The sequence below is a fragment of the Geospiza fortis genome, unplaced genomic scaffold (genome assembly GCF_000277835.1).
Source record: "Geospiza fortis unplaced genomic scaffold, GeoFor_1.0 scaffold424, whole genome shotgun sequence".
Taxonomy (NCBI): domain Eukaryota; kingdom Metazoa; phylum Chordata; class Aves; order Passeriformes; family Thraupidae; genus Geospiza; species Geospiza fortis.
In genome coordinates this window covers 2,445,586-2,456,068 of record NW_005054354.1, presented here as the reverse complement: position 1 = coordinate 2,456,068, position 10,483 = coordinate 2,445,586, and the positions used below count along the sequence as shown (strand labels likewise).

General features: G+C 39.4%; 2 protein-coding genes across 4 annotated transcripts in view; both read right to left on the bottom strand.

The window, feature by feature from the left end:
• EFCAB10 (EF-hand calcium binding domain 10) overlaps window positions 1–3,171 on the bottom strand; it is a 5,298-nt gene extending 2,127 nt beyond the window's left edge. The window contains exons 1-2 of the mRNA XM_005423556.3: window positions 3,016–3,171; window positions 21–140 (exon numbers count right to left, since the gene is read on the bottom strand). Coding sequence (XP_005423613.2) covers window positions 21–140; window positions 3,016–3,171 — 276 coding nt within the window. The remainder of the gene's footprint in view (window positions 1–20; window positions 141–3,015) is intronic.
• Window positions 3,172–7,232: 4,061 nt separating this feature from the next.
• The window catches only part of ATXN7L1 (ataxin 7 like 1), a 110,792-nt gene continuing 107,541 nt past the window's right edge, over window positions 7,233–10,483 (bottom strand). For 2 of the 3 annotated variants that reach the window (XM_005423515.3, XM_031059025.1), the window contains one exon: window positions 7,233–9,880. In XM_005423515.3, the coding sequence (XP_005423572.2) occupies window positions 9,839–9,880 (42 nt within the window). In that variant the 3' untranslated portion in view covers window positions 7,233–9,838. Of the gene's footprint in view, window positions 10,333–10,483 lie in introns of all 3 variants that reach the window. The other variant, XM_031059024.1, reaches the window with a different exon arrangement.

Sequence of the window (10,483 nt, the reverse complement as noted above, 5' to 3'; positions counted from 1 at the left end):
TCTCCTTCCACCGGCGGTACCGCCTTCTTCTCCTCCCGCCGCCCCCAGGCACAGCCCTGGTTCATCCCGCCCTGTGAGGGGCTGCCTGGATGTTCCCGGTCTTCTACACCCGTACGAGGGGCAAAACCAATGGCCAGCAACTGAGAGTAAGAGAGTTTATATTTTTAAACTCTCTTATTTATTTTAATATTATATTTAAATAATTTTATATTATTAAGTCTGTGCAAACAGAGAAGAGACATCAAAGAAGCTTTTGACTGTACTACCCACTGCTAATGGGAGAACCATAATCAAGTAAACCATCCCAGTAAAAAAAAAAAAATTAAGGAAATCTACAAAGATATAGCTATCTGCCATCAAACAAAATCAGATAATGATAAATGAGCATGTAGTACAGCAAAATAGTATTCCTATGAAAAATCTAGTGCTAAATGTATTTAACTATTTGCCAAAACTAAAATTTCACAAGACATTAATAGAATTCACTTAATTTTTTCTTAGATAAAGTGGGAGAAAGGCAGCATCCAACCTGCAGAGATTGTACAGCCATGTGCTGTCTGTATTCTCTGTTATTTTAAACTGACTATGCTGCCTGCTTTTAGTCTCAATTAGGGCTAGAGGAACTGTAGCTTTCTAACAGTTGCTCTTATGACAGTTGCCAGGCAGTGATGGAAGTGTCCTTCTCCTGAGTAAAACATTCCATAGTTACTCAATCCGTTCCTGCATTTGCCTTTCTATGCCTTTCTGCAGAGTTTGCAAAGCATTAGCAAAAATTTTTCCTAAAAAAGAGCCATAGCAGAAAGTGCACATTGAAGTGTGGAGAAGTACAAGCAGGAGAAGGGCTGGTCAGCAGAGGAGAAATAAAGATGTGGAAAATACAATCTTGAAAATGAGAGCCTAAGGATAGGAAGATTGACAGGAAAAGAAGGAGCAAGTGAAATAGTGGTAGATAGGTAGGTCAGTGTTTGGGTCAAGGAAACCAGCATTTGGCAAAGGATGTTTCTCCTTTAGTAGTCAACAAAGATAAACAGTAGGAAATACATGTTAAGGCTAAAATTTTAAGAATAAGCACAGGAATTATGGAGTTAAGTGTGTCTCCCTGAGGAATGGTTAAAAAAAATAAAAATCACTGAATAGAGCAAATCCCAATTTGATTTACAACTAGAAATGCATTTTTTAAAATTCTATTTCACTATTAGGGTAACACAATTTATTTACTTGAAAAAATATTCTGATGATGAATCATGTATTTATTATTTACATAATAAATTATTATCCTCAGTTCATGTAATGACAGTACCAGCTATATATATGAATCCTAAAAGTATGATATTTCAGGATAATTTGCAAGGAGCTCCCATGAGCTATTATAAGGGAAACTGAACTTCTGGTGGCTGAGAAAAATAGGATTTGACAAACACCTGAAAGTATTCTGGTTCCATTATAGAGATGCTGCTAAATAAGTTTTAATAAAGAACTAAAGGACCAAATTATTTTCATCTGTTTAAAGCATCCTCATCGTATAAATTAGATTTCTTTAAAAGGCTTAATACCTGTTGTGATAGAAGCTGAGCCTTCTACAGAATATCACTAGTAATTTAAGCCTTTTATCTAATTTAATAGGGCTAAATAGCCTACAATGAACCTTTGGAGTTGTAATGAAGAGAAACAGGGGCTGCAGGTCAGATATGCAGCTGGTTCCAGAACAACCATTTGTCTTGCAGGGGAAAAGAGGCAGGCACGTGCTCTTTCAAATGTGGGTGTCTCAGAGTGTCAGAAGACTGAAGTCTTGGGCTATGGGAAAAGACAGGAGCAATAGAGGCTGGGAAGGATCCCTAGATGTGCCACAGGCTTCCTGTGCACACAGCTGCTGAGAGCAGCTCCTTGAAGGCTTTGCTTCCCTCTGCTGCTCCCTGGCATGAGCTTTGGCAAGCACTCTGCTAGGGAGCAAAGGGTGAGCTCTAGGGATTGGTGCTGCCATTGCTGTAGCTGCTTTGGAAGAGCTCCACTGCAGCTCCCCTCTGTGTGCCCCCAAGGACTTCCAAGATACAGGTGAGCTCCTCGTCAGGGGATTTTATATTGTACATTTACAGAGGAAAGTGCTCAACTACAGAAATATTGAGCTTCTGAGTATTGATTATCCCAGCAGCCAGAACCACATTTTTGTTGTTTTTACTGTACAGAACAGCAGAAGAATTAGGTTGAAATTGTCCTCTGCAGATCATGTGGTCAACTCCCTTTCCTCTTCAAACTGGGCTAATTTCAAAGACCGGCTCAGGTTGTTCACAGCCTTGTCAAGTTTTTACTGTCTCCAGAATGGAGACTCCCCAGCACCATTTGTCTGTGTTCCAGTGCTCAGCTGCACAGGAATGGCACCAGCCTGTATCCTTGAACCAAGCCCAGCTTTTCCCACAGAGATGCAGGGTAAGCAGTCCTTCACTCAGATGTCCTAGGGATAGCACCTCACTGCCCAAACTATGCCCAAAGCTCCAAGCACAGCCCTCTCCAGTTAAAAACTGAAGCAAAAGTAGCAATGAGTGTACCTCTGTCACCTCCCTGTCCTCACATGTACTGGGGCCCACATTTTACTTACTTTTCCTTCCATGTTAATGTACTGGAAGTGTCCTTCACATTCCTCTTTAATTCCAGCTCCAGCTGAGCTTTGGCTTTCCTGTTCCTATTTCAGCATGCCTGGGCAGTGTTTATTCCTCCAGGGTAGTCCACCCCTGCTTCCACAGTCTGTGTCCTTGCCTTTTGCCTCTGGCTTTGTCAGGAGCTCTCCATTCAGCCATGCTGGCCTTCTCCTGTGTCTGCCCAGCTCCCTGCAGATCAGGATGGACTGTTCCAGTGCTGCAGCTAGCTCTCCTGGGCCCTTTAGGTCAGTCTCCTGCAGGATTCTGCCAACAAAATGTCTGCAGGAAACAAAGTCTGCTCTCCTAAATTCCAGGACTGCAGTTCAACTATTTATCTTCCTCACTTCCCTCAGAATTGTAAGCTTTGCTACATTGCAGTCACTGCTGCCAAGGCTGCCACCAGTGTCAGTGCTCCCAGCAGCCCTTCCTTATGTGTGAGCAGCATGTCTAGCATAGCCCCACTCAGCTTGTTGAGCCCTTCTGTCAAAAAACTGTCCTTGATGTACTGCAGAAGTAGCTGGATCACCGCTTGTGCCATCCCAGTCCTCTCCCCAAGAACAAGAGCCCACAGTCATCAGTCTAAGCTGTGAATGTTGGCTTTTCTTTTCCTTTCTCCCAGTCAGCTGCAAAATAAAGGTGAAACCTGCCATCAGAAATCATGTACTGGGAAAAATAAATCAGGAATTACAGAAATAGTTCTTGTTTCTGAGTCAAGGAGAAGAATAAGTCACAACATGCCTAGATTGATATCAGAAGACTTTACTGTAACAGAACTGTCCACTTCTCAGTTGGCTGAAAAGCCACAAAACTGATTTCCTGGAACTATGGTTGGACTCCTACTGAAGGCAAAGGGAAAAAAAGAAGTTACTTGAGCAGGAGCCTGCTTTCTTTGAGATACACAGTATATTTTTCTGTGTAAGCATGGCTCTGAGCCCATGGCTCTTCAAAGCACAGACACTTTTATTCCAGCAGTATCTGTAGAATGAGCTTACACTACACAGGGTGGGAGAGACCAGAGGTCCATCTCCATTGCCTCAGTGTCTCTGACACTCTATAGTTCAAATAGACATTCTGAGCAACAACAGGTGGGCATGCAGTTAGGAAGCAGAAGTATGGATTGTGCATCTCCAAAGGTTCATGTTTCTGAAGAGTAACCCCTGACTTTTCCTGTGCTTGATTGCAAATCCACACATCTGCTCTAACTGTAGTCATGTCAGTCAGTGCTTTGTAAAAGCAGAGTTACCAGGTGTTACAAACACAAATCCTAAAGAAAAGTAACAGGGAAGGAGTAGCTCAAGGCAAGATTATAAAAACAACAAAAACCCCAAATGCCCAATAAACCACACCACAAAGCCTTCCAACTGATTATGGATCAAAATAAGAGAAAATTAAAGAAAAAGGAAGGCAAATAATTGCAATTTAAGACTGGAGCTGACCAGAGGGGAAGGCTGTCGAGAACACCTTACAACTGAGTCAAGATATATATAGATATTTATATATAAAGATATAAAGAGATATAGATATAGATAGATATAGATATATTCTATAGCTGCGGTGGAAAAGGCAAAGAGGTTGAGCCTGTGTAGTCATTTCCCAGTAGTGACCTATCTCACTCACCTGTGCCACAGTGCTCCAAATCAGCACCGAGGAAATTTCCCACTGGGAAGGGATGATGGTTTCTCTTCCACAGTAATGTCTCCTCCATCACCATTTCATCTGCTGCCTCAGTGGGGCCAGGCTGGAAATGAGCTGGCACAGACATGGGACTCCCAGGGCTGCACTCGTGTTCATCAGGCCATTCATTCTTTGTACTTACCCCAAAAGGCCTTCACACCTCTGGGTTCTGTAAATGCACTTTGTCCACAATAAACAGCTTTTCTGAAAAACTACCCTTGTGGTGTCACATCAACCATGTTAGCAACTGCTCCAAGTTAATCAAACCCAGACTGAATTTCAGAGCTCAATATGGTGCTGCAGTGTGATGCAATTTCCTGTTTTAGCTATCCCAGTCCTTTCCCAGGTGTGGCAATACCTTCTCCCTTCCCCTCCCCTTGCCTCCTGCTAAGTGCTGTCCGTCAAGCTTGACATTCCAGCAAGGGCGCCGTGTGGTTGGCTAAAGTTCAAAAGATGCCCCTCAGGCCTGGGTTCATTGGCCTAGCCAAGTGTCACTTGTCCCCTGAGACTCCCCCCCTCCCACCTGGTTGGTGCCATACCTGCCCCTTTCCTGCCCCTGTCCCCGGGGTTTAAAAGGACGCTGAGACCATGTGGTTGCGATTCTGTTGGAGCCGTTACAAGATTCAGAGATCTGTGACCCTGGAATAAAACTCTGGATTAACCCTCTGGCAGAATCCATCTCCTTTTCCCCTTCACCATCGCCTGAAGCCTTTCCACCAGAGAGGTAAAACCTGAGTTCCTGCTTGCCTGGACTTGTTCCAAGTGCCAGCTGCAACATACAGCCAGCCAAAGGTGTCTCTGAGGTGAAAACCATCTCAGTTGCTGTCTCTGGTCAAGCAGCAAGGGCCAGGCGAGCCCAGGCATGTTCCACCCGGTAATATTGGGATCCTATTCCAATAATATGGCACATTTGGGAAATGGGCAAAGTGCATAGCTGAAGGTAGTGCCCCATCTCAAATCCCTACTAGTGTCCTTACCCTCAAATCAACTTCTCCTGGAACCTGATTATTATTGCTGGCAAACTTCTCCTAAAGCTTCTCTTCTCCTTTCTGTAGGGACAACAGATCACAGACTAGAGCTAAATATTTTTGGGTCAACCATAAACAACAAAACCCCCACAGAAAAGAATCCAGCTTGTGTCCTTTGTAGTGCCTTACAAAATGAGAACAAGAGCTCAGCACTGCCTGCCATGGATCCTCCAGGCAAGGGGCAGACTGGCACCTACTGATCAGCTTTAGCTTTCTTCTACTTAGGAAAGTGTCTTTTAAAAGAGATCTGCATTTGCTTTGAGTAGTTGCTTTCAGGAAGTATTCAAGGAGCAAAACAGCATAGAAAGATTTGCATGAAATAAACATTCTTGTGTTCTGAAGTCTGAATGTGTTGTGTGACTCTCCTCCAAATATTTCTGGAATCAGTATTTGGCATTTTTTCCAATTGTGAATCCTGACAGATTTGGAAGAATAAAACAGATCCTAGTTGCACACAGCAATGACTTCCTTTTAAAATAAATAGTTCCATGGTAAAAACAGAAGCATAAAAATGAGAGTGCAATGAATAAAGAAGTTAACAGTGTGATTTGCTTCTCTCTGAAATGGGTGGTATTTAGAGCATGTTAGAGAACATGAGCAGGAGAGGAGTGCTACAGGCGGAACACTTGTGCATAACCAAAAAAAGGAGGGGAAACCCAACTCCAAATATGAGAACAGCTTATAGATCATTCCAACAAACCCAAAAGAGCTAAAAAACTACTGATTCATTTTTGGGAAGTGAGTGGTCTTCAGCCTTTGCTGGCCATAGGCAGTGATGGCAAGCAGTTAATGTCAGCCACATTCTGTTTTCTTGGCCATTGTTTTAATTTCTAATGGCTGCTAGAAATAGCAAAGCATCTTATAAACACAGAGTTATCTTTAGCCATACATGGAGACCACTTTTATCAGATGAAACTTCAGCATCTACTACTATTTAATGATATTAATTTTTTCTGTACTGGAAAAGATAAACTAAAGATTAAAAAAAAAACTTTCAAAATACAAGTACCTCAGTATCTCAGATCAAGGCATTAACTGTACAATAAAGAGGAAATTCAGGATTAGGTTTTGTGACAGGAATCAGAAAGTGAAAGGCATTAAACAAAAAGCTGTTTACCTAGAAGGTAAAATTTCCCTCTTTCAATTCCCTTCTCCTGCAAGGCAGCCCAGTTTCCTATCTCCTCTGCCAGTTCTGAGTGTGTGCACACAAAATGCAGTTTGCAATCCCAATTGCTTGCTTTTAAAAAAGGTACTGTAATTGTGAGCATCTTCCCTACAGTATCTCCAAGACAGTTTCCAGATACTTCATAAAAGGAGCATGAAAATGTCCACATTCCCCAGATTTGCAGAAGAGGGTGGCTGCAAGAGAAAAAACTGCAATCCTCTCTGCAGAGCTGTCGAGCCAATGAACAATTTAAGTCTCATTTGATCTGTAATTGGAACAGGCTTTGCACAGAACAAGAATCTTAACGCCTAGATAAGAGCTGTGGGTTTAGTATTAATGATGATAAAAAGACTGGTTATAAATTTGTACTGCCCATTGAAGTGAGAATTCCTAAATCTAGCAGCTGTAACAAAGTTAATTCTTACACTGATAAGGAATGAGAAAATGCATTCAGCTAAGCAAAGGAATTTAAAAATGGTTTATCAGTGCAAAAAACCTCAGTAGCTAACCGCTGCATGTGTCTTGACATGTAAATACAGAAATATTTTAGACATGAATGCCAAAAATAAACCCAGGGAAATTCAGCCCTGTACAGAAAGCTGGGCAGATCTTTTGAACTACTGTGGAATTCTCAGTGCAGGGCATCTGCAAAGTGTATTTCAGCCTCTGGGAAGAGAAAGCAATACACACCATTTTTGCTTTGCAAAAAGGAATAATGACAAACTCCATCTGTTTCTTACAAACATATAAATTATTTTATTTACAAAGCCATGTTACAAAAAAAAAATAATAATAAAGCAAAAAACAAAAAAATACAATCGCTCACTAGAGAATATCTCCAGGCCCGGTGTTGAACCATGGCAGTATCAATCAGATACATGTTTGTTCTGGTTTTCCTTTTTTAAACTGTAAGCCATAGAATTTACTATTTACACCTACTTTAGACATTTATTCTGCTTACAATTATCACAAGCATGGAATGAATTCTATTTGATACTGCTAATACATAAAGGTGCAGGACAAAGAATGAAAATACTTAGTGTTACAAAATATGGATTGTAGAAAAGAAATTGGCTGTACAAGTATGGCATTTTTTTATCTTAGAATGATTGGACATGCTTTCTTCAAAAGTCTTCTGGAAAAGGTTCTAAAATCTGTAGTAGGAAAGCACAATATAGCAGGTGCAAATTCATTTCTGTGCAACAACAGTTATTTAATATATCCCATGACTGACCAGCTATGCAAAACCCACAGAGTTTTGTTAAAGTGCCATGGGTCAACAGCATAACAAAATATAAGGTGTAAATAGAAAAATTTCTTTTTTTCTTCTTTTTTTTTAAAACAATAGTTCACTGAGAATCAGCAATAATAGAATATGCTGTATAAACTATTCTCTACAAAGGTCGATCAGCACTATTTACAATTGTTACATCGATACAAAAGAAGGCATACAAGTTATCCAAGTCGCTTTTTATGGCTGACGGGCCTATGCATTGCGTATGTGGAACAACCAAAGCTTCTGAGCCTCTATTGCTGGAAACAAATCACAAGGTTTTCAGGCAAATGGGGAAGAAAAAGAACTACAAGTGAATGCTACACTAAGAATGCATTATAGGCTGGTCCAGTTTGTATCCACTTTTTTCCCAAAAAGTTTACTTCCATTTCATTTTGCAGGCTAAAATTTCCGATACATTTAATTAAATAATGATTCTTTGATGATGAAAGAACACCACGGGATTTTACTTCGTGCTTAACTTTCCTGAAATGCTGTCAGGTGTAAGCCAGTTGAAAATAAAATTTAAGCAGCATTCAAAGGACAGGCTCCATAATTCAGCTTTCCAATTAAAAGATGCATGGAAACAGCTAAAGCTTCCTAAAACTACAAAATTGCTCCTTCAGTCACTGATTAGCATTATTTCTCAGAAGCAACCACTGAATCTCACAACCACTGTTTTCCCTCAACAAATAGAAATAGCAGTTCATTGATTACAGAGGATGACTTTGTTACTGAGATTTTTAAAATCCTGCAGTTTTATAACTCAAAATAAATTAAAAAAAATCAACATAGTACTGCTCCTAAAACTGAACAAGACAAAAATTGTGCAAAAATAACAAAGATATGTACACATTTTTCAGTCTGAAGAAATGTACAATAAAAACATAATTCAAAGAACATTTTAAAAATATAAACATTGCTTAAACTTTCCTAAGTTTCATACTGTTTCTGAAACTATACTGGTCAGTTAGCTCTGAAGTATAGCAAAACATAAATTATTACAAAATTAACACTATAAAAATTTATTTTAAGAATATTTCTAAACTTTTTTCAAAGGGTCTAGCCTTGTTTATAATTGCTTAAACATTTTTAGTCTTAAAATTTGCCTTAACCCTTCTTTTTTTAAAAAAGAAAGTAGTAATAATCTCCCTATTTGCAGTCTCTTGCCTTTCCCCAAGATGTAAATAAACCAGCATATAAGTGCACTTTTAACACTGTAGAAATAAAAATTAACTCCTCTGTACTATTGTTCCAGTACCTAGTATTGGCTTCCTGATTATAAAATCTATATTTTATTAAAAAATTATTCAGTAATCCTATAAGAAACACTGTCAGTGCAATTCTATTAATGCAAGCCAATCTGCTCAACTCCTGTCCTCGCAAACCCAAACTGCTCACTGAAGTTATCAAGTGCTGTGTTCTTAAGAGTCTGGAAATCCCCCAAGATATGGGGATTTTACACATTGGGCCCCTGATAACAGTAATTACAGTTTGGTGCAAAATTCTGCTATGCATTGATTGAAGTATAGATTCCTTAAGAGCCTGATTCTGGAAGAGGCTGAACACTCAGAGTTCCCACTGAAATTATTAAATGCTGTAGGTACAGAGCACCAATCAGGATTAGTCCCTAAAGTTGCAGTGCCCCAGCTGTTTGCAAATTACTAAGAAATGCACTCAATTTTTATCCATAGGACAAGCTTAAATACAGAATTACTGTAATTTTTATTTAATGAAAAAATTTGGAGATCCTTTAAATAAATTCAAATCATGGTCTGGATTTTTTTTTGGAATGTCCATTGTGTTCTGGTTAGGAAACAAAGGGAGCATTGCAACGCTAACAGCTTTAAAAGGCATGAAACATAACCAAGCAGAACGCACAGATCAGTGGCAAATACAAGTGGAAAAACTAAACGAATCACTATTACAGTTTTCTGTAAATTTAATTCTCATTAAAACCACAAATTCATAAAAGATTAAATCCATCTGCAGGACATAGAAAAGAAAAACCCTGTGGAGTAGGGCTGCTGAGAGCTAGAGATTATAGGCTGGTTCCTTTTCCTTGTTATGGAAGAGTCCTTATTCTACCAGTCCGGTTTGATGTCTTCTAAAAGAGAAACCAGAGCCAGGTTCAAAATCACACAATGTCTTTTGGTATAAAACACTTCAATAATGTCTGTGGCTGACAGTACTCAAAGCAGGAATTTATTTCAAGTCCCTGAACTAAATTTCCTCCCTGTTTACTGATTACATTAGACCTTTAAGAAAAGGAACTGCTTTGAATAAATGGCATATTTCCTTTTGGGATGGTCTGATCTTAGTAAGCTTTGGTGAATTTCATGTTCATTAACTTGGTTATCATTACAAATAAAGAGCAGCAATTAGACGACAACTCTGAAGAATCTTTTCCTCTACACAGCATGTTTTCATGCACAAGGAATCCTCACACAGCATACACGTTGTCACCTTCCCTTAATAAAATGATCTAGTTATTCAGTATTTAAAAACCACCGCACATTGAGGTCTTGAAGTGTTAACACTTTCAGGCACCTAAAAGCACTATGAAGACAAAAAGACTTGATTAGTTAAAAACCTAGAACAAGAATAAAATCTGGAGAAAACAAACATTTAATATATACAGACACAAATAATTTGACTGTAAAACTATCATTCCATTAATTTTTATTAAAGATCAAGTAGTTTTTGTAGC